Raw genomic sequence first — 24,412 nt, 5'->3', positions numbered from 1 at the left:
CACGATTTGTTTCCTTTATAAATTTATTTATTGATTTCTTTCCTTCCCTTATTTATTTCTGTTAAATTCACTCGCGCACAAAAAAAACAGACTTCTACCGGGGCCATTTATTTAATAATTTTGCAAAACTAAAATTCTAATTCGATCGATTACTTTGTGTTGCACCAGAACTCCCGCAACCGCACTTTACGACATTTAAAGAAGAACTAAAGTCGAGTAATTTCCGAGAACAATGAATGGATCAAACGAATGGAGAGATACCCCACTCTACCTAGGAAGAGAGCCAATTGGCAAACTCCATTGCATTACACACACTCACAGTTTTTGGTGCGTGGAGATGTCATGAAATGCAAAATTAAAATTCTAATTAGAACTCCCCACAATACAGGTATGGCAATTTACAACCGAGAGTAGTAGCAGTAATGACAATTTAGCGACTTCTTTTTGCAGATTTGACGTTTTTAGTTTGAATTGGAAAGAAAACATTATTTGAAACATAATTTCCCAGGGCCACAAGAAAGCGCAAATTTTAAATTAATTCGAGCTGTTATAACTGTTAAAAAATCTATTTTAAAAAATCATGCCTAATGGTAGCCCTTAATTTTGAAAAATCCATGCCTATTGGTAGCCCTTGGAAAATGCATTTAAAAAATCCATCCATTCGTCCTGTCCCGTCCCTTACAACAAAAAATTGGCACTGTGAAAATGTAGTCACTCATCTACATCGACAACTGAAAAAGCTACCCAAAAATGTGCACGCTCCTAGAGAACAAGTTTGACATATAAAAAATGAGTCGGAAAAATGTTAATCCGAGATTTTATGAGCGCTGTTCAAAGGTGCCCCCCTCTCCCCTATATGATTAGTCTCGAAATATAAATTAAAAAATCCAAGCTTAAAAACAAAATCACGCATATAAGAGTAACCATTGACAAATTAACTTTAAAAAATCCGGGAACATAAAAATACTAGTAAAAAATAATAATTTTTTAAAAATCCTTATAAGCTCTAGAAAACACGTTTTATATTGTAGATATTATAATTTAGAAACTGGACACCTTTTCCTTTCAAATGCTTTTTATTTCACATCAATACGATCATTATTACCAATAATACAGCCATTTAAATAATCATCAACAGCATAGCACTGCAATTCAATAGTATGCATGCTCAATCAAATGAGCACGCAAACGAGAGATCCACCCCACCACCCACTTTAACAACACAACTGCAATACGAAAGCACACAACAACAACAGTATTTGTCATGAACATCCATCCACCCATTACCACCCACTCTGTAAAGCACAGTCGGGCGAACCACCGCACGCGTGCTCTCTCGCGAGAGTAAATATCACTATTCTCTCACACACATTCAACTGAACCAATTGAAAGTCCATTGACACACACACAATGACATGTGCGTGAGAACAGAATTTTTTATGCTCTGCCCGTGCCTGCTGTAAAGCATAACAATATCAAACACAGTAAGGACCAGAGAACAAAACACTGAGAAGAGTACATGTGTACTCTCCCATACTCAGTTACATTCTCCCATATAGAGTCAGTAACATCAATAAACAGTAACAACAACAAACGATGTTTGGCGCCTTTTTTATTGGGAAACTGCAAAAAATATTCTTCTTCTTACCTTTTAATCATGTCCACTTTTGTATGAAGGGCTCTTCTTTGCTAATAAAACAACAAGCATACACACACGTACACACGGGGAAAATTAAAAACATAATTATTATTTATTTAGAAAATGGAAACACGATTATAAAAACAACGATTAAATATCGACACACAATCTTACATTGACTATACAGTGGTGGTCACAGAATTAAAACATTTACTGTGGTAAACGTTTTTTGATCAGCCCTCGATTCGTTTGAAGTATTTTTGAAAATTTTTTAATTCAGAACACTTCGATATACTGCACTCAAGAGATTTAGTGTGAAAATGGAAAATTATTTCATGCAATTTTTCCATAAATAACGGTTTTTATGAAAATACATCGACTTTGAAGTGGCCATATAATTAAAACATTGTGTGATTTTTTACTTGACTGCATTTTTTGAAAATATTTTTTAAAAAAGCTCTTTAATTTAGTTAAATTATGTAAACTAAGCACCGATAAAATCATTTACTGATAAAAATTTTTGAAAAAATCTGTAAAATCTATCAAAAATGCCAAAAATGTGTTCAGTACACCTTACATTCAGAAAATAACCCTTATTATAGAAAATAAAGGTCCGAATGCACCAGAAATTGCTAGAATTAGTAGAAAACAATAAATAATTCTCAAAATAAATAAATATTTGAAATAATAACTCAAAAAAATGGGAATTAACTTAAAGGAACGATTCAACTTCGATAGCCTTTATTGAAGAAGGCCGGAATATTTTTGCAGTATGTGAGGAAATATCGATTGATATTGGCATTTATTATATCAAATCGATTGTTCGAGTAGTACAGAATATATTTCATCAAAAAAATTATCAGTCACAACAGAACGAACAGAGATCAACACCTATATTGACGAAAAAACGTTTCTGGTATAAAGCAGCATGTTTGATGGTTAACTCTTGACCCTTAAAATCTATTGAACATGACAATATTTTTCCAAAATAATATTTTTTGAATAGAATAATGCCCATTTAATCTATTTTAGCCTAAAAGAAAGAAAAATTTTACAATTTGACAAATATTTAAAGTCTTGAGTTGAGCATCAAAAATGCTGCTGTGTGGCAGAAACTTTTACTCGTCAACATATGCGTTGATCTCTGTTCTTTCTGTTGTGACTGGTATATTTTTTGATAAAATATATTCTGTACTACTCGAACAATCGATTTGATATAATAAATGCCAATATCAATCGATATTTCCTCACATACTGCAAAAATATTCCGGCCTTCTTCAATAAAGGCTATCGAAATTGAATCGTTCTTTTAGGTTAATTCCAATTTTTTGAGTTTTTATTTCAAATATTTATTTATTTTGAGAATTATTTATGGTTTTCTACTAATTCTAGCAATTTCTGGTGCATTCGGACCTTTATTTTCTATAATAAGGGTTATTTTCGGAATGTAAGGTGTACTGAACACATTTTTGGCATTTTTGATAGATTTTACAGATTTTTTCAAAAAATTTTATCAGTAAATGATTTTATCGGTGCTTAGTTTACATAATTTAACTAAATTAAAGAGCATTTTTAAAAAATATTTTCAAAAAATGCAGTCAAGTAAAAAATCACACAATGTTTTAATTATATGGCCACTTCAAAGTCGATGTATTTTCATAAAAACCGTTATTTATGGAAAAATTACATGAAATAATTTTCCATTTTCACACTAAATCTCTTGAGTGCAGTATATCGAAGTGTTCTGAATCAAAAAATTTTCAAAAATACTTCAAACGAATAGAGGGCTGATCAAAAAATGTTTACCACAGTAAATGTTTTAATTCTGTGACCACCACTGTATATTGCAACACTTTGGACATGGAAACGAAAAGGAAACTCAGTAGGAAGTAAATGACTTAACTACTACAACAACACGTTTAAAGAAAAGCGGCACACGATTTGTTTCCTTTACAAATTGATCTATTGATTTATTTCTTTACTTTATTTATTGATTTCTGTTTAATTCACTCGCGCACAAAAAACAGGCTTCTACCGGGGCCATTTATTTAATCATTTTGCAAAACTAATATCCTAATTTGATCGACTTCTTTGTATTGCATTGGAACTCCCGCAACCGCACTTCACAACATTTAAAGAAGAACTAAAGTCGAGTAATTTCCGAGACCAATGAATGGATCAAACGAATGGAGAGTAACCCCACTCTACCTAGGAAGAGAGCCAGTTGGCAAACTCCATTGCATTACGCACTCACACACAGAGCTGATGGTGCGTGGCGATGTCATGAGATGCAAAATAAAAATTATAATTAGAACTCCCCAAAATACAGACACGGTAATTTACAACAGAGATTAGAAACAGTAATGACAATTTAGCGATTTTTTCTTGCAGATTTGACGGTTTTAGTATGAATTGGAAAGAAAAATCTGCTCTGAAAAGGAATGTTCTGGTGTGATGCCAAATGTCCGAACCTTGACACGGTTGAATTTAATTCGTAGATGTAATTTCGCAACAATAGTCGACATAAATACAACTTATCAAGTGAAGACATTTGTAAGCCACATTGCCCAATATGCCTGATGAGCCGCTTAACCAACGGCGAAACGCGTCGCATAGTGGTGGGAATGCAGTATCTCTCTGGCTTTCCTTTTCATTGCAACTCCGATCATGTAGCTCATCTCGAAAGAAAAAATTAATAAAGAAAACATTTGAAAATTTGTTTTCGAGGGTAACAAAAAGGAGATGGGGTTTTTAATTGATACAAGCTTTCATAACTATTAAAAATCAAATTAACAAATTCAAATTAATTTTCCAAGGGCTACCGATAGGCATGAATTATTTAAATCAATTTTTCAAGGGCTACCAATAGGCATTTAAATAAAAACTAAAAAACGTAAAATATGCAAAAATTGCAAAATTGTCATTACTGTTGTTAATCTCTGTTGTGAATGGCATTGCCTGAATTTTGGGGAGTTCTAATTAGAAATTTAATTTTGCATCTCATCTCATGACATCTCCCGCCACCAACAACTCTGTGTGTGAGTGCATAATAAAAAGGAGTTTGCTTGTCAATTGGCTCTCTTCCTAGGTAGAGTGGGGTAACTCTCCATTCGTTTGATCCATTCATTCTTCTCGGAAATTACTCGACTTTAGTTCTTCTTTAAATGTCGTGAGTGCGGTTGCGGGAGTTCCAATGCAATACAAAGAAGTCGATCGAATTAGAATATTAGTTTTGCAAAATTATGAAATAAATGTCCGTTTTTGAGTGCGAGTGAATTTAATAAAATAAAAATAAATTTTTGAAGAATCGCTTTGCTTGCCGGCGTTGTTGTAGTAGTTATGTGTTTTATTTCCTACTGATATTCCTTTTCGTTTCCATGTCCAAATCGTTGCGATGTAATCGTTCAATGTAAGATTGTGTGTCGATATTTATTCGGGGTTTCTTACAATCGTATTTTCTAAAAGAATAATAATTATTTGTTCATTAAACGTCCGTGCGTGTGTATGCTTGTTTTTTTTTTTTTTTTTTGCAAAGAAAAGCCCTTTATGGACATGATTAAAAGGTAAGAACAAGATTATTTTTGCACTTTTCCAAGAAAAAAGGCGCCAAACATCGGTTGTTGTTTGATGTTACTAACTCACTGTGGGAGAATGTAACTGAATATAGGAGAGTACAAATGCACTCTTCTCAGAGTTTTGTTGTGTGGTCTCTTACTGTGATATTGTTATGCTCCACAAAGTGGGTGGTAATGGGAGGATAAATGTTCATAGCAAATAATGTTGTTGTTGTGTGCTTTCGAATTGTAGTGGTGTAGTTAAAATGGGTGGTGGGGGTGGATCTTTCGTTTGCTTGTTCCATTGATTGGACATGCATATTATTGAATTGCAGTGCTATGCTGTTGGGATGATTCTTTAAATGGCTGTATCTCTGGTAATAATGGTCGTATTGCAGTGAAATAAAAATCATTTGAAAGGGTAATGTAACTAGTTTCTGAGTATAATATATTCTATTTTTTCTATTCTATTTTTTGTAGACATTTAATATTTTTTTAAGGATTATTAAGACTATAAGCTTGGATTTTATATTTTTAATGGGTTATTATAAGGTTTAATTTTTAATTTTTCAAGGGTTAAAAATAGGTTTGGATTTTTAAAATTCATTTTTCAAGGCTTATTTTTATACCCTTCACCACACTGTGGTACTGGGTATTATGTCTTTGTGCATATGTTTGTAACAGGCAAAAATAAACGAGATAAAGAATGTGGTTCTATGCATATTCTCAAAAGGAACCGTGTGCTTTTGAAAATATGCATAGAGTCACTTTGTGAGTCGATTTTGCATATCCGTCCGTCCTTCCATTTGTCCGTCTGTAGATGTTAAATTGTAAACAAAGTACACGTCGCATTCATGTTCCGATTTGGATGAAATTTGGCCCAAGGACGAATCCTATTGAAATTGAAGAAAATCGGTTTAGATTTAGCTCCCGTATATAGTTTCGTCCGATTTAAGGGAAATGGGGCACCAAAGTCCCTAAATATATTTCGATTTGCACAGAGTTTGGCACAGAGTTCTGAATTAGGTCCAAAATGATGAGTGCAAAGTTTCATGAAAATCGGTTCAGATTTAGATATAGCTCTCACATATAGTTTCGTCCGATTTTAGGTAAATGGTGCACCAAACTCCCAATATTTGTCCGATTGAGACAGAATTTTGCACAGCGTACTTAATTAGGTCTAGGTTGATCCATGTCATGTTTTGTATTGGATTTTGTGTCCAGATAAATTTTGGATATCGCACTGTGTTAATTTATATATTGATCTTTTAAATATTTGCTCGATGATTGACATTCAATTTTAATAAATTATAGATTGGTACCCAAAGTGGTGAAGGGTATCATATAGTCGGCCCCGTCCGACTTTTGAACTTTCCTTACTGGTTATAATAGGCGTGGATTTTTTAAAATTAATTTTCAAGGCTAATAGCCTAGACAGACGACAGCCTTAATTTGCATTAACAGCCTTAATTCAAATTAACTTGTACATTATCCTCATTTTTATGTGTGGTTAATGCACAAAATCAAACTGAATTTATACTGAATTAAGCAATTTCAGTATGGCAATGCTGTAGAAAATAAATTGATTGTTGTCAAATTTGTTTACGTTTACGAAAATAAATATTAAAAATATAGGCAAAATTCAACATTTCTTCAAATTTGGAGCTGTTTTATCTTCATTATAGCTGTTAGTTTTCCTTCCTGCCATGTATCAATTTCAAAAAGATGTAATCCTAAAAAATATTGTAAAGAAATGCCAATATTTTCTTCCTACACACAGACAAACAATAGTTTTGAAACAAAAAACTGGTTCATAAATGCAGAAACTCTCGTCTGTCAGGGGTAAATTTTAATTCAAATTAAGAACTTTTTAATGCAAATTAAGGCTGTCGTCTGTCTATGGTATACTAGATGTGGTGTACGTTGGAATTGCAATTTTCGAATTTCGAAAAAATGAGTGTTGTGCTGAATTGTGCTAGGTTTGTGCCAAATTGTGCCGTAACTTTTTTTTCGAAATTCGAAAAACTAAGGAAGATATTCGAAAAAACATTTTTTTTCGAAAAAATTTCACAGAATTGCAATTTTCGAATTTCGAAAAAATGTGCCGAAAATGGTAAGAGATATTGAAAAATTTTAAACGGCACAATTGTGTGCTCTGCTAGCACAATTCAGCACAACTTTAATTTTTTCGAAATTCGAAAATTGCAATTCTGTGAAATTTTTTCGAAAAAAAAATGTTTTTTCGAATATCTTCCTTAGTTTTTCGAATTTCGAAAAAAATTACGGCACAATTTGGCACAAACCTAGCACAATTCAGCACAACATTCATTTTTTCGAAATTCGAAAATTGCAATTCCAACGTACACCACATAAAAGTTCGTTAACGTGAATGCTGCAAACGATATGTTGCTGTGTTTTTGTCTTACAATGTTTATATACATAAACATGTTGCGTTGTGTTATGTTCGATGGCAACAAATGTTAAAAAGAGTGTTGTTTAAAGAGCGTTCAACAATGCGGATGCTCATCAATGTGTTGCCAACGATTTAAATTTTGTTATTCTTATTAGATGTGTTGGGAAATAATGCAACGGTTAAAGAGGTATGTTGCTAATTAGAACCGTTGTGTCAAGGGAATGTTTACATCAATCAGGCTTGGTTAATAGGGTAGTAAAAATTATTGAGGAGTTTTTAGAATATGAATTAAAAAAATTGTATCAACATTGTTAGTATAAACCAATAATTGTGAAATGGTAATCTTTTTTGAAAATTTGTGCAAATAATTATGAAATGTAAATAACTTTAAATAACAGTGTTGATATGCGGGAGGTATGATAACAGATTTGTAAATTTTATTTATCATTCTGAAATAAAAAGTATATAATTTTATTTTTCTATTTTTTAAACAATTTTATTTATTAGAAAATATATATAGTATTTGTACAAAAAGGTATTTGGCTAACTTAATATAAAAAATATATCTACATTTTTAAATATTTATCAAAATACAACTAAATATTCAATATAAATAAATTCCATGAATTAAACTCCTTGCTGGCTAACCCAAATATTTAAATTGTATTAATGGTTTGCGATGAAAAACTTTGCGAAAGCCATTATTTTGTATCGGTCGTACATTGACAAATTTATTGCCCTGTTCATTTAAAATATTCCAGAATTTGGGGAGCTAAAAAAGAAAACATGAAAATCGTTATTTAAAAATTTTGGCTGGTGATAATTTCTGAAATTTACCTCTTTGAAGGAGATTGGCAGAACATCTGAAAATACTATCCATGTTACGGCCTCGGAACAGGGTGGTGTGGTCAACGACCCCTGATAGGTATAAAAATCTTCACGATTAATATTACCCAACAGCGATCCGAGGGTAATTAAATGCATTGTATCACTGGTCGAGTTGAAGGATTGCACATTTTGTAGATTATTGTAAATTAGATTTAAACCCGGATAGAAAACATTTTCTGACTAAATTTGGAGAAAAAATAAAAATGTGGAAATCAATAAGACGAAAGAATCCATGGAATACAAATCAAAAAATTACACTGTGCAACAAGATTTCGGTTGGTGGAAAGTTCTTTATGGGGATGAAAGCCCTTGGCGGGTATATAGGAACCCAAAAGTACAATTTTGCCATAGGTTAAAAATCGTGTAAAAGTGGAAAGGTTTATAAAAATATACGAATATCGATTTCTTGTCGTTGGGACTCTTTTTTATAAATACTTGGGGGTCAATAAATATCGTTTTATACTTGATCTTCTCGTATTTTTCCTTCCTAATAACAAACGCTTGTATTGCCAATGGCTTTAATCTCCATAATGAATTTTCCACCCTCAGGCTATGACTTGGATTTTTTTACATTGCTTTAATTTTTATCTTAAATAGTTAAATACTTGGTAAAAAACATGCATAACCTTAAAGGCATCGGGAACTTTGACCTCATTTTGGTTCCTCATAAATTTTAATTTATTATTATTTCAACATTTCCTTACCTTGACAACTTTAAATAGCACCGCCACCACAGCCAAACCATCCTCAAATAACCTTGCAATTTCCACACTTGGATATTTGGTATTCCGATGTAGTATGTGCATTTCAATATCATAACGATGCCCATTGATGATATGTTCGGAACCTTTGCGTGTCGGTGAACCCCAATGGAAATGTACTTGTTCAACTTCGTAAGTGTCGTCGAGTAAGCCACCGCTTATATAGGGTTTATCACCCGACATTGTTTCGGGGATCTTAAATTCCACTAAAGATGGGATAATTAATTTCATAAAATGTACAATTTAAATAGGTTTAATGTAGTTCTAACCTGTATGTCCATTATTGTGAAGACTTATGGGTTTTGATAGCGGTGTATCGTATAAACCAAATTCCAGTGGGAATATTAAGATGTCAATTGACTGAAAAAAAATAAAGATAATTTAATTAAATTTAGATACTTGAAGTAAAATTTAAAATTATATCTCAAATTTAATGTGTCAAAAATCGAGCGGATCTAGAAAGACACAAATGTATATGTAGAAAACTTTTTTACCCTACATGAAAAACGATCTTCAAAAATCCAGGCCTTATTGTTGTTTAAATACAAGTTCATCTGAAATACTCTTTACAAATCTATTCTCCACTAATCCTTAAAAATTGTATTTAAAATGCACATTCTACAAGTCATCGTACTGATTCTAGAAAAATATTCTTGAGAAAAAATATTCTTTAAAAAATCCACGCTTATAGGTGTCCTCGAAAAAACATTAAAAACAATCTACGCTTAAAGGAATCCTTAAAAATATATTCTTTAAAAAAATTCACGCTTATGGGAGTCCTTGGAAAAATTATTATTTCAAAATCCACGATTAAAGGAGTCCTTAAAATATCCTCAAAAATCCACGTTTGATAGATGTCCTTGAAAAACTATTATTTTAAAAAATCCACTCCATGCTTAATGGAGTTCCAGAAAAAATACTCTTTAAAAATGCCAACTTATAGAAGTCCTTGAAGAAATATTCTTTTAAAAATCCACGCTTCTAGGAGTCATTGAAAAAATATTCGTTGAAAAATCCACGCTTATAGGAGTTCTTGAAAAAATATTCTTTAAAAAATCTACGCTTATTGGAGTTCCAGAAAAAAATTACTCTTTAAAAATCCCCTCTTATAGGAGTCCTTGATGAAATATTCTTTAAAAATCTCCAATTAAAGGAGTCCTTGAAGAAATATTCTTTAAAAAATCCAAATAGGTGTCCTTGAAAAAAGTATTCTTAAAAAAACAGGATTATAGTCCATTAAAAAATAAATCCTCTTTGGTTATCCTCGCTTCTATTGATCCTTTAAAAATATTCTCAAAAAATTTACGCTTATAGAGGTCATTGAAAAATATTCTATAAAAAATCAGGCCAAAGCTCTTGGAAAAATATTCGTTAGAAAATTCAAGAATGATCGTTGAAAAAATAGTTTTAAGAAATCCACCCCTCCGACAGGCTTTGAAAAATATTCTTTAAAATTAAAGTTTACAGAAGTTTTTGAAAATATATAAATCAACAATAGAAATACTTAAAAAGTTGTATTTAAAAATTCAACCTAATAGTTCTTAAAATATTATTTTAAAACCCACTCTTGTATTGGTCCTTTATTAGTACTCTTTATACATTTACGCTTGAATTTGTCCTTAAAATATATATTTTTTAAATTCACATTTTTTAGCATGAAAAAATAATCTTTAATAAATTCATGATTGATCTTTGAAAAATTGTCTGAAATTTTAGCATTGATAGGCCTATTATGTTGAACCTAATGCGATGGAGGTAACAACAGGTTTGTAGAAACTTGTACTAAAATGTAGTGCTTTTAATGGGTGAAGTAAGAAAGCGGTGTCGGAAATTCCTAGTAAGGGTAAAAGAAAGTGGGGATCAATATTTATAAATTGTAACTAATAGGTTTAGCTTTACACTGAATACACATTTTTGAACGGAATTGTTTACAGTTACATTTCAGAAATTTAGTTATTTATAAAAAAACCTAAACCTAAATGTTCGAAAATTAAAAATTGAGATCACAACTTTTATTAAAGCATAAAGAGGCATTTAATACAGTGCAGTAATTTTGTAGTCCAAATCCTACACCACCATTCATTGTACGGCTGTGTTTTGGTATTGCCTCCACCTTCCCTCACTTGGTGCTGGTTAGTTTTAGAACCGTTTGTTTGACTACTGTTTCTCTTGCTAACAACCACTATATCCACTATATGATTAGTTTTGCATTCCATTGTTTCCTTATTTTAGGCACTGTTACCAACTTCTGCGTTTGTGTTATAAAATTCACATATGCATTTTCCAAATTATTTTGATATAAATGCCAAATGCTATATCAAACAAGAGATATTCAACTCCTGATGTTATAAAAACGAAACTGATGAGGACCAGTTGCGAAATCCGAAACTGCCTTACACCTTGGTGGACAATAAAAATTTGTTTTTATAAAAACTACAAACCGGGATCCAGCCTGCCTATTTTGCAAAAACAAAATTCAAATGTTATCCCAAATAACCTGCCAAAACTGCTGACTACTACTAAAAATATGAAAAATTTGTGAACATCTTAGTGTGATTCCCGAGTATATCTGTACTAATAAAAGAGAAAAGTGATTGACTGACTGACTTAACTATTCATCAACGCCCAGAGGAATGGTTGTAGCCAGAATATTAAAATTTGATGTGAGTGTCACTTTAAGGTCTAAAGGGGTCAGATAAGGCTGGGTTTTCGGAACGACACGAAAAGTACTGGTACTTTTTGTATTTGGCGAATCGGTACAGCTAGAATTCTGAAATTTAGATTGAGGGTCATTGATGAAGTGTAGAAAAGGGTTTTTTGGACATTCGAACTGTAAGTATCGAAAAAGTACTAACATGTACTTAAGTTGGTACAATTTCGTAGCATGTGAATGGATAGAGTTTAACTCTATCTCTTTACTCATTAACTTGAAATTTGGAATGCGAATTAAGGTTGAGAAGTAGGGTCGATATAAGGAGGTGGCTTTGAATGTATACGAAAAGTACTATATGGTACTATATTTGGTACAATTTTTAATGGGAGGTCCAAATGGAGCTGGAATCCTGAAATTTGAAATTAACATTACCGCAGGAGTGTAGGATTGGAATATGTACGTAATTTTGGAAATTGTTTACTTATGTGTACGAATAGTACTAAATCGTACTAAATTTTGAAAATTCGTACTAATGTGTACTATATGGCAACAAATTTGTGTTTGGGTGAACCGATAGAGCTGGAATCTTGACATTTGGAGTTAGGGTCACTGTTGGAGGTAGAATTGAGCTATTTAGGAAGTTTTGGAAATTCCTACTAATGTGAATTAAATATTGTACAGTTTAAATTTTGGGTGAACCCATGTATGAAATGGTACCAAATGTGGATTTGGGTGAACTGATAGAGTTGGAATCGTAAAATTTGATGTTTGGGTCACTATTGAGGTGTAGGATTGGGCTTTGTAGAAAGTTTTGGAAATTTGTACTAACGTGTACTAAATGTTGTCCAATTTAAATCCTGTAATCCTGAAATTTGGAGTTAGGGTTATGGTTGGGGTGTAGGATTGGGATATGTAGAATTTGTATTAATGTGTACCAAAAGGTACCAACTATGAAGTTGGGTGAATCGATAGAGCTGAAACACTGAAATTTGGAAATAAGGTTACTGTTGGAGTGTAAGATTGGATGTAGTTTTGGAAATTCATACTTATGGATACTAAATTGTACTAAACTTGGTACAATTTGAATTTTGGATAAACTGATAGAGCTGGGATCCTGAAATTTCGAGTTAAGATCAATGTTGTTTTGTAGGAAGTTTTGGAAATTCGTACTAATGTGTACTAAATGGTATCAAATTTGGATTTGAGTGAACCGATCGAGCTAGAATCTTGAAGTTTTAATCACTGTTGAGGTGTAGGTGTAAAGGATCACTGTTGGGGTGTTGGATTGGGGTATGTAGGAAGTTTTGGAAATGTCTACTAAATGACACTAAAGCTGGAATCCTGAAATTAAGTAATAAGATATCCATTGGATTGCACGATGTAGATAGTAATGGAAATATGTACTTATGTGTTCTAAGTGGTACTAAATATGATAAAAAATGAATTTAGGCGAACCGATAGAGTATTGAAATTTGGAATTAAGTTTGGAGTATGTGGGAAGTGTTGGAAATTCGTACATATGATTGTTAGATTAGGTAGTTTTGGAAATTTATATTAATGTGTACTAACTGGTAAATAATTTGAATTTGGGTGAAGCTATATTTGAAATGTTTTTAAAAATAAGTATTACAAGAGTACAGAGGGTAAAAATGACACCAAATTTAGTATAGAAGTAGATTTGTGTTGCGGTCAGAATTTGTGTGTACGGTTGAGATATAGAGGTAGTTTTGAAAAACGTACTATAAAATAACATAGGTACTAAATGATTCTAAAATTTTAATAGTGGTCGGTATTGGGTTTTAAATACTTGTCACATTCGCCAACGAAGTAGAGGGTATATGCAAGTAAAACAATATAATGACTAAAAAACCTGGCATATTTTTTTTAATCGCTAAACGAAGTAGCCGGTATATATTTTGTTTAAGTTTTTATTAATTTCTCTTTCGACATGATCGAAGTTGCAATGAAAAGGAAAGCCAGAGAAATACTACATTCCCACCGTTATGCGACGCGTTTCGCCGTTGGTTAAGCGGCTCATCGTTGTTACTTGAAAAGTTGTATTTATGTCGAACAATATTGCGAAATTGCATCTACGTATTAAATTCAACCGTGTCAAGGTTCGGACATTTGGCATCACACCAGAACATTCCTTTTTCAGAACAGATTTTTCTTGTAGTGACGAACTTTTTTCCATACAGACTAGAATATTTGTCTTCGATGGTATACAACTGCATATTGTGCAACATTAGGAAGATAAAGAGGTGGCTCTGAACGCTAAGACGCCGGACAACAATTAACAGATGCCATGGAAACCAGAGTTCAAATCCCAGCCGGGCTCAAGCTGAATTTTTGAGTTGTATGCCTTTTTAGGCCGATGATTTTTCATGTAAATGTTTTTATTAATTTCTCTTTCGAGATGAGCTACGGCTAAACGCGTTGCATAATGGTGGGAATTTAGTATCTCTCTGGCTTTGCAACTTCGATCATGTAGCTCATCTCGAAAGAGAAATTATTTTTTAATTTATGTTCGAAATTTCTTTGTTCATTGGATTAAAAAAAATATTGACCGACTAGATTCCCTTCTCCGTATTTATTGGTGTTGTGGTTATAAATGAGGCCTCTAGAGCTACCAGAAAAACTGAACAAAAAAACCTTAATTGATTCATTTCACACGAACACTGCCAAAAACTATAGATGTCGCACTTCACCAAAACCGTAACTTTTTCAAAATAGCATAGCTATCAGCGCGATAGTTCCGCCTTCTAGTGGGTAATACTAAACAATATTAGAATACGTAAACCCCTGTAATTATTTACGCATAGCTCCCGCATTCCATCGTTGTCTTTCTGAAATAAATGAATACACCATAGTCCACAAATGTTGTAATTTTTCACATAAAATTATTGGTCCATATTACCTGTTCAGTAAGCTTATTCTTTAGCGTTTCCCCGATGTAAAATTCCGTGTCCCTAGAGCGACCAGAAAAACAAATAAAATACTTTTGGTTCTAATTCCTATTGTCATCAGGTTTATGATAAGGATGCGATCAAAAAATATGTCATTAGCAGACAATGTTGAAGTCCATATATGAATATACTGTCGGTCTTACCGATTTTATTCATACTTCGTGATTAATCGATTTTATTCTTACTTCGTGATTAACCGATTTTATTCTTACTTCGTGTATCGTATTTTTACCCAGCTTCAAACATTGCTCATCATAATATTTTCACCAAAGATAGAAAATATTTTAATGGCTTCCTTAAAACAACTCATAGTTTCTCAAAATATTAATCAAGATTTCTTAATCACAAGAAAAGAAATAAATTTTGTTCGATTCGCTTGATTGGCAGAATTTGAAGATTTTAGCTATTTGTTGGCCCGATTTTGCATTAATTTGACCTTGCAAAAAAGTACAACAACATGAATTAAAAAAAATAACAAATATTTTTATTTCCCCCCCCCCCCATGATACAAATCGTTCGGCTTGAGCGAACCTAAATAATTATTTACTTTTTCATCGGTTCAAAATATTTACCTTTGGTGTCGATATAATAATGGGTGATTGCTTAAAGCCACCGCATTGTGGGAAATCCACTTGCCATTTCTCTGGTTCGTTATAGCTGAAGTGATCTGCAAATAGACAAAGCATAAGCGGATGCGAACTAAATTAATATTTTATGCTCCAGTTTATGTTCAAAAATATTTCGCAGAAACATAGACAACAACAACAACAGCAACTCGAAAATCAAAACAAAAGAGATTATTATTAAAACGGCAATAACGACGACAACAACAACAACAACTCTGATGACAATTAACAAAGAATTACATGCGGATTATTATTATTATTATTTTTATCGTTTTGTTTATTTTATTTCGTTATTGCAACAATAGTTTGCACATAATTCCATTTTATGGTAAGTCATCATGGCAAAAGCAGCCTAAACACTTGCATGATAATTTCGATCGTGATAAACGTTTTGGAGTGAGCGTGTGCGAATGGATATGTGATGTGAGTGTTCACTTCTCTTGGAGTTGTTGCTACTGTCATTCAAAATTTTTATTTGTTTTTTGTTTTCTTTTGTAAAAACTAACGTTCCTGGGTAAACATTGTAAATAGACGGACGGACGGACGGACACATGGCTGATCTGCATATGATGGCATGTGGCGTTAGAGGTTTCCCAACATGTTGTGTGTTTTTGTGTGGAGAAGTCAACAATTGTGAAGTGAAACAATTTTAAATGTTTGTCTTTTTTGTGTGTTATTTGTTTTTGTTGTTGTTGTTGTTGCTGCATACTTTAATTTTATTTTTTGGGAAATAAAATTTCAAGCGAACTACCAAAAACGGCAAACAAAATAGCTACAAATTGTATTTGTTTAAGCGTTTAACTGTTATTTAAATGCTTCTTTTCAGTTAGACACGCAATGTGAAAATAAAAATTTTGTTGCAAATATTTGAAAGACAGACAGTCAGACAATAGGCCTGGTGGAATGGCAGGACAAATGGTTGAAGTATGGAATTTGTATCATACAATGGCCGTGTTTTATCGGGTAGGATAAAGGATGCAATATTAACCTTTTAAAATAAGAAAACATTATTTAAGTATTATTTTAATATATAACTGTTATTTTAATATAAGTATCGTTGGGAAAATATTGCTAAACCCTAAAAAATACGAAAATATGGTAAGACATTTACATATGTTTTAGCCTCTAATGTTCCGGAATACCAAATTATCGCCATTTCGATGAGAAAATTCGGTTAAACCTAAAAAACATTGACAATGGGTCGCAACCCTTATATGGGGAATATATTATTGTGATTCTATGGACAATTCTAAGCAACTTTGGTGAAGGAACCATAGATCTATCTCGTATTGATAAATTTTGGTAGGAATGTGCCCAAAACCCCCAAAATGCGGAATAATGGGGTTTCCAATTGACCAATATTGATAATTTTAGTCAAGAAGATTTTATACTCAATCAGAATCCGTATAAAAATTTTAGCCAATATTGCATTTTCCAATATAAAAATATTTTGGAAAATGCATATGTGAATTTTATAACACCAATTCCGAGATCGGTAGCAGTGCCTGAAATAAGGAAACAATGGAATACAAAACTAATCACCATCAAGTGAGTGAAGAGACAGCGATTGTTAGCAAGAGAAATAGTATTAATAAAATTGGTTCAAAAACTAACAACCACCATGTGAATGAAGGGAGAGAACAATACAAAAAGAGAGAGAGAGAGAGGAAACATAGGCGCAAATAGTGGTTAAGTAGAGCGAAATAGGAAACTAGTTTTGATATCAATGAAATCTTAACATTTTTGGCGAAAATAGTGAATTTCACATGATTATAACGCTGTTTTACTTTTATGCTGAGCAGACGTACCAATAGGAGTCACCTCAGTATGTTTCGTTTAAATTATTTTTAAGAACCACACACATTTTTAGATTTTTCCAAATAGCAGTTAAAAATTGTTGCCGATTGCACATTTTTCTTTATTCACAAGAATTTGTTTGACATTCTCTTTAAAAAATTCCCCTAGGTATAGCCATGAGCGTGAAGATAAATTGTTGAAAGTTAAATTGTAATGTTATTAACAGAGCTCTGTTAAGCCATTAACAGAGCTCTTTTAAAAGGTTAACAGAATTGAAAAATAATCAAATTTAATAGATTTTACGATTATTTTTATTTAAAATTAATAAAAATAAGTAGGATTAGGACAAAATTACCAAATGCGCTACCCCAATTTAATAAAACATAAAAATTACTGCACATGCAGCAACACTGTAGGTATTTGCAATTAGGCCCACTGTCCGAAAATTTCAAAACCTGGGACTAAGCGAATACCCACGATGGAAAGGTCAGTCCATGGGCTTTCAGAATATATATAGTTTATATCCGAAATCAATTTCGGATATAATAAATTTTTCGACTTTTTTTAAAATTGTACAATTTAACCGTAGCTCTGGTAATTGATATGGTCCAACTATTAGGCCCACTGTCCCGAAATTCCAAAACCTGGGACTAAGCGAGTACCCGCGATTGAAAGATCACTCCTTGGGCTTTCAGAAAATATATAGTTTGTATCCGAAATCTATTTCGGATATAATAAATTGTTTGACTTTATTTAAATTGTAATTTTTCTGGTAATTGATATGGTCCAAGTGTTAGGCCCACTGTCCGAAAATTTCAAAACCTGGGACTAAGCGAATACCCACGATGGAAAGGTCAGTCCATGTACTTTCAGAATGTATATAGTTTATATCCGAAATCAATTTCGGATATAATAAATTTTTCGACTTTTTTTAAAATTGTACAATTTAACAGTAGCTCTGGTAATTGATATGGTCCAACTATTAGGCCCACTGTCCCGAAATTCCAAAACCTGGGACTAAGCGAGTACCCGCGATTGAAAGATCACTCCTTGGGCTTTCAGAAAATATATAGTTTGTATCCGAAATCAATTTCGGATATAATAAATTGTTTGACTTTATTTAAATTGTAAATTTTCTGGTAATTGATATGGTCCAAGTGTTAGGCCCACTGTCCGAAAATTTCAAAACCTGGGACTAAGCGAATACCCACGATGGAAAGGTCAGTCCATGTACTTTCAGAATATATATAGTTTATATCCGAAATCAATTTCGGATATAATAAATTTTTCGACTTTTTTTAAAATTGTACAATTTAACCGAAGGTCTGGTATTTGATATGGTCCAACTATTAGGCCCACTGTCCCGAAATTCCAAAACCTGGGACTAAGCGAGTACCCGCGATTGAAAGATCACTCCTTGGGCTTTCAGAAAAGATATAGTTTGTATCCGAAATCAATTTCGGATATAATAAATTGTTTGACTTTATTTAAATTGTAAATTTTTTGATATCTGATATGGTCCAACTGTTAGGCCCACTGTCCGAAAATTTCAAAACCTGGGACTAAGCGAATACCCACGATGGAAAGGTCAGTCCATGGGCTTTCAGAGTATATATAGTTTATATCCGAAATCAATTTCGGATATTGAAAATTTTTCCAATTTTTTTTCTAATATGTATAATTTATATCCGAAATCAGTTTCGTATATTTTTTTTATTTTATTTATATTGTAAAATTTCTGTAAAACAGGTAAAAATTGTATCATTTTATCTTCAGAAGTCATTCAAATCCACAGAACGTTTTTGGTACCTGTTTTTTTGGTGTACTATTGACACATTATGAGTTTTACAATACTTTGCAATAAAATGTCAAAGAATTTTTCGAATGAAGATATTTTTATGACTTTTTCTCTTTGCATTCATAAATCGCAATAAATGTGTCTAAAATTTTGTAAAGAAATACCCACACCAATAAAAATTAGCCTTCCTTTTAAAGCCCTTTTTATAAAAAAAAAATAAAAAAATTAGGTAAAAATCGCCAACCGGGTTTGAACCGCGTGCCCCATGTTTCATAAAGTGAGTGCGCAACCGCATGAACTACAGTTGTAATCTGTGAGATGACAGTGATTGTATGTACTTTATGCTAGTTCAGTTTCATTGCTTAGAGACTTCTATATTCGCGCTATTTTATATTTTTTTGAAATGCAATTTTTCCAATGAAAATGCGTTTTAAAAAATTAAAAAAGTAGTGTTGGCGGGTTATTTGGGATACCACTTGTATTTTGTTTTTTTTTGCAAAATAGTCAGGCTGAATTCCAGTTTGTTGTTTTTATAAAAAAAAAAAACAACTATTTCGTTCACCGAGGGTTAAGAGAGTTTCAGCCTGACTATTTTGCAAAAAAAAAAACAAAATACAAGTGGTATCCCAAATAACCCGCCAACACTACTTTTTTAATTTTTTAAAACGCTTTTTAAAATTCTTATAATTATCATTATTGTTTATTTCGAATATTTTTTTTTAATATAACTAAGGAAAAATAAAAAGCTAAAAAAGAAGGTTTAAAGCGGATAAAACATCAAATTTCTAAAAATTTAGTTGTCAAATAAATTAAAACGACAGCCGTGGGGTTTGAACCTACGACCTTATTGTAAAACGCACCCATATAAGACAGCAACCGGCTTACCACTTCGACCACCGAAGACAACTTTTAACATGTGGCAAATCAGTGTATTTCTGTGTGTATGAACGTGAAACTTATTTCGACGTTGTGCAAATGAGATCATTTTGCTTGTCGCTGCAATACAACAACACAATTGCAGAACGTTAAATTTTTCTGCTACAAAACCACCCTAACACAGTAAGCTTTTTTTGTTTGTTTGTGTGTGTGTGTAACACGCGCTCGACAGCATAATTAAAAGATCAGTGAATCACACATTGACAAACATGTGAAAAATAAAGCGCGTTTTTTAAAAAAAAAGTACACGTTGAAGCAAAAAAATGTTTTTTCCAAAATTTTCAACATTTTTATATCGTTAAATAAAACATATAATAAAAGCAAAAATCATATATGTATGTAAATGGGAGAAATAGAATGTCAAATATCATCCTTCTTAAATAACAATAATAAATATCCTATTCAATGCAAGACATAAATAAAACAATTTCAATAATGTTTAAATCTATTCTGAGGAATTTAAAAGGGTCATGTTCACGAAATCTTCTTAAAAGCTGAAGGTATCACGATTTCCTAACAAATTTCTGTTAATATGTTTATTTGGGTATACGCATTTTCATTGGAAAAATTGCATTTCAAAAAAATATAAAATAGCGCGAATATAGAAGTCTCTAAGCAATGAAACTGAACTAGCATAAAGTACATACAATCACTGTCATCTCACAGATTACAACTGTAGTTCATGCGGTTGCGCACTCACTTTATGAAACATGGGGCACGCGGTTCAAACCCGGTTGGCGATTTTTACCTATTTTTTTATTTTTTTTATAAAAAGGGCTTTAAAAGGAAGGCTAATTTTTATTGGTGTGGGTATTTCTTTACAAAATTTTAGACACATTTATTGCGATTTATGAATGCAAAGAGAAAAAGTCATAAAAATATCTTCATTCGAAAAATTCTTTGACATTTTATTGCAAAGTATTGTAAAACTCATAATGTGTCAATAGTACACCAAAAAAACAGGTACCAAAAACGTTCTGTGGATTTGAATGACTTCTGAAGATAAAATGATACAATTTTTACCTGTTTTACAGAAATTTTACAATATAAATAAAATAAAAAAAATATACGAAACTGATTTCGGATATAAATTATACATATTAGAAAAAAAATTGGAAAAATTTTCAATATCCGAAATTGATTTCGGATATAAACTATATATACTCTGAAAGCCCATGGACTGACCTTTCCATCGTGGGTATTCGCTTAGTCCCAGGTTTTGAAATTTTCGGACAGTGGGCCTAACAGTTGGACCATATCAGATATCAAAAAATTTACAATTTAAATAAAGTCGAAAAATTTATTATATCCGAAATTGATTTCGGATACAAACTATATATTTTCTGAAAGCCCAAGGAGTGATCTTCCAATCGCGGGTACTCGCTTAGTCCCAGGTTTTGGAATTTCGGGACAGTGGGCCTAATAGTTGGACCATACCAAATACCAGACCTTCGGTTAAATTGTACAATTTTAAAAAAAGTCGAAAAATTTATTATATCCGAAATTGATTTCGGATATAAACTATATATATTCTGAAAGTACATGGACTGACCTTTCCATCGTGGGTATTCGCTTAGTCCCAGGTTTTGAAATTTTCGGACAGTGGGCCTAACAGTTGGACCATATCAGATATCAACAAATTTACAATTTAAATAAAGTCAAACAATTTATTATATCCGAAATTGATTTCGGATACAAACTATATATTTTCTGAAAGCCCAAGGAGTGATCTTTCAATCGCGGGTACTCGCTTAGTCCCAGGTTTTGGAATTTCGGGACAGTGGGCCTAATAGTTGGACCATATCAATTACCAGAGCTACGGTTAAATTGTACAATTTTAAAAAAAGTCGAAAAATTTATTATACCCGAAATTGATTTCGGATATAAACTATATATATTCTGAAAGCCCATGGACTGACCTTTCCATCGTGGGTATTCGCTTATCCCAGGTTTTGAAATTTTCGGACAGTGGGCCTAACAGTTGGACCATATCAGATATCAACAAATTTACAATTTAAATAAAGTCAAACAATTTATTATATTCGAAATTGATTTCGGATACAAACTATATATTTTCTGAAAGCCCAAGGAGTGATCTTTCAATCGCGGCTACTCGCTTAGTCCCAGGTTTTGGAATTTCGGGACAGTGGGCCTAATAGTTGGACCATATCAATTACCAGAGCTACGGTTAAATTGTACAATTTTAAAAAAAGTCGAAAAATTTATTATATCCGAAATTGATTTCGGATATAAACTATATATATTCTGAAAGCCCATGGACTGACCTTTCCATCGTGGGTATTCGCTTAGTCCCAGGTTTTGAAATTTTCGGACAGTGGGCCTAATAGTTGGACCATATCAATTACCAGAGCTACGGTTAAATTGTACAATTTTAAAAAAAGTCGAAAAATTTATTATATCCGAAATTGATTTCGGATATAAACTATATATATTCTGAAAGCCCATGGACTGACCTTTCCATCGTGGGTATTCGCTTAGTCCCAGGTTTTGAAATTTTCGGACAGTGGGCCTAACAGTTGGACCATATCAGATATCAAAAAATTTACAATTTAAATAAAGTCAAACAATTTATTATATCCGAAATTGATTTCGGATACAAACTATATATTTTCTGAAAGCCCAAGGAGTGATCTTTCAATCGCGGGTACTCGCTTAGTCCCAGGTTTTGGAATTTCGGGACAGTGGGCCTAATAGTTGGACCATATCAAATACCAGACCTTCGGTTAAATTGTACAATTTTAAAAAAAGTCGAAAAATTTATTATATCCGAAATTGATTTCGGATATAAACTATATATATTCTGAAAGTACATGGACTGACCTTTCCATCGTGGGTATTCGCTTAGTCCCAGGTTTTGAAATTTTCGGACAGTGGGCCTAACAGTTGGACCATATCAGATATCAAAAAATTTACAATTTAAATAAAGTCGAAAAATTTATTATATCCGAAATTGATTTCGGATACAAACTATATATTTTCTGAAAGCCCAAGGAGTGATCTTTCAATCGCGGGTACTCGCTTAGTCCCACGTTTTGGAATTTCGGGACAGTGGGCCTAATAGTTGGACCATATCAAATACCAGACCTTCGGTTAAATTGTACAATTTTAAAAAAAGTCGAAAAATTTATTATATCCGAAATTGATTTCGGATATAAACTATATATTCTGAAAGTACATGGACTGACCTTTCCATCGTGGGTATTCGCTTAGTCCCAGGTTTTGAAATTTTCGGACAGTGGGCCTAACATTTGGACCATATCAGATATCAAAAAATTTACAATTTAAATAAAGTCGAAAAATTTATTATATCCGAAATTGATTTCGGATACAAACTATATATTTTCTGAAAGCCCAAGGAGTGATCTTTCAATCGCGGGTACTCGCTTAGTCCCAGGTTTTGGAATTTCGGGACAGTGGGCCTAATAGTTGGACCATATCAATTACCAGAGCTACTGTTAAATTGTACAATTTTAAAAAAAATCGAAAAATTTATTATATCCGAAATTGATTTCGGATATAAACTATATATATTCTGAAAGCCCATGGACTGACCTTTCCATCGTGGGTATTCGCTTAGTCCCAGGTTTTGAAATTTTCGGACAGTGGGCCTAATTGCAAATACCTACAGTGTTGCTGCATGTGCAGTAATTTTTATGTTTTATTGAATTGGGGTAGCACATTTGGTAATTTTGTCCTAATCCTACTTATTTTTATTAATTTTAAATAAAAATAATCGTAAAATCTATTAAATTGGATTATTTTTCAATTCTGTTAACCTTTTAAAAGAGCTCTGTTAATGGCTTAACAGAGCTCTGTTAATAACATTACAATTTAACTTTCAACAATTTATCTTCACGCTCATGGTATAGCCCTCGTATAACGCAATTACGGTATTTTGGATTCGTTTTGAACCAAATTGTAAGTTATTTTGTTATTGGGGTTCTAACAGAATAGCATTTCGACTTACCAAACATTTTCAATTTATACATAACGGCACTTTAAATGTTTGATAAAATTGGTCAACCTTTAGGTAAAGGTCGCCAAATGGTTCCCCAAATAAATAAAAAACGCATCAGATTTTTCGGAGACCCCATAAATGAGTGAACGTGAGTGACTCAACAAAATCCTTTGTAAAAAGGCCATTCTAAATTTCGAAAGTGCAAGAATAATGCTTGGTATTTTTTATTTATATCAATAAATATTTACATTCCAAAATTTCCAAATTGGTTTTAGGTTATATTGTTCTTAGACCCCTTATTTCTTTCAGACAAATCCTTTTCAGAATTTGGAGTCGAGCTGGCTGGTGCGTACGATGAGGGTCAAAGGGAGTAACCGATTTCATTTAAACTTTGCACATCGT

At 32.4% G+C, this 24,412-nt stretch overlaps 1 protein-coding gene across 1 annotated transcript; it reads right to left on the bottom strand.

The window, feature by feature from the left end:
* Window positions 1–8,249: 8,249 nt before the first annotated feature.
* On the bottom strand, window positions 8,250–16,022 carry LOC133337306 (carbonic anhydrase 2-like). Its single transcript, XM_061545542.1, has 6 exons — window positions 16,007–16,022; window positions 15,447–15,541; window positions 9,525–9,615; window positions 9,199–9,461; window positions 8,444–8,674; window positions 8,250–8,378 (listed from the first exon to the last, which is right to left on the bottom strand). Exons 1-6 carry the CDS (start codon window positions 16,020–16,022, stop codon window positions 8,250–8,252), a joined length of 825 nt encoding a protein of 274 aa, XP_061401526.1.
* Between the last annotated feature and the right edge of the window lie 8,390 nt (window positions 16,023–24,412).

This window comes from Musca vetustissima, unplaced genomic scaffold (genome assembly GCF_032173495.1).
Source record: "Musca vetustissima isolate MV318-11 ecotype Yass unplaced genomic scaffold, APGP_CSIRO_Mvet_v1 utg1856, whole genome shotgun sequence".
NCBI classification, from domain to species: Eukaryota; Metazoa; Arthropoda; class Insecta; order Diptera; family Muscidae; genus Musca; species Musca vetustissima.
This window is presented reverse-complemented; position numbering and strand designations above follow the sequence as displayed.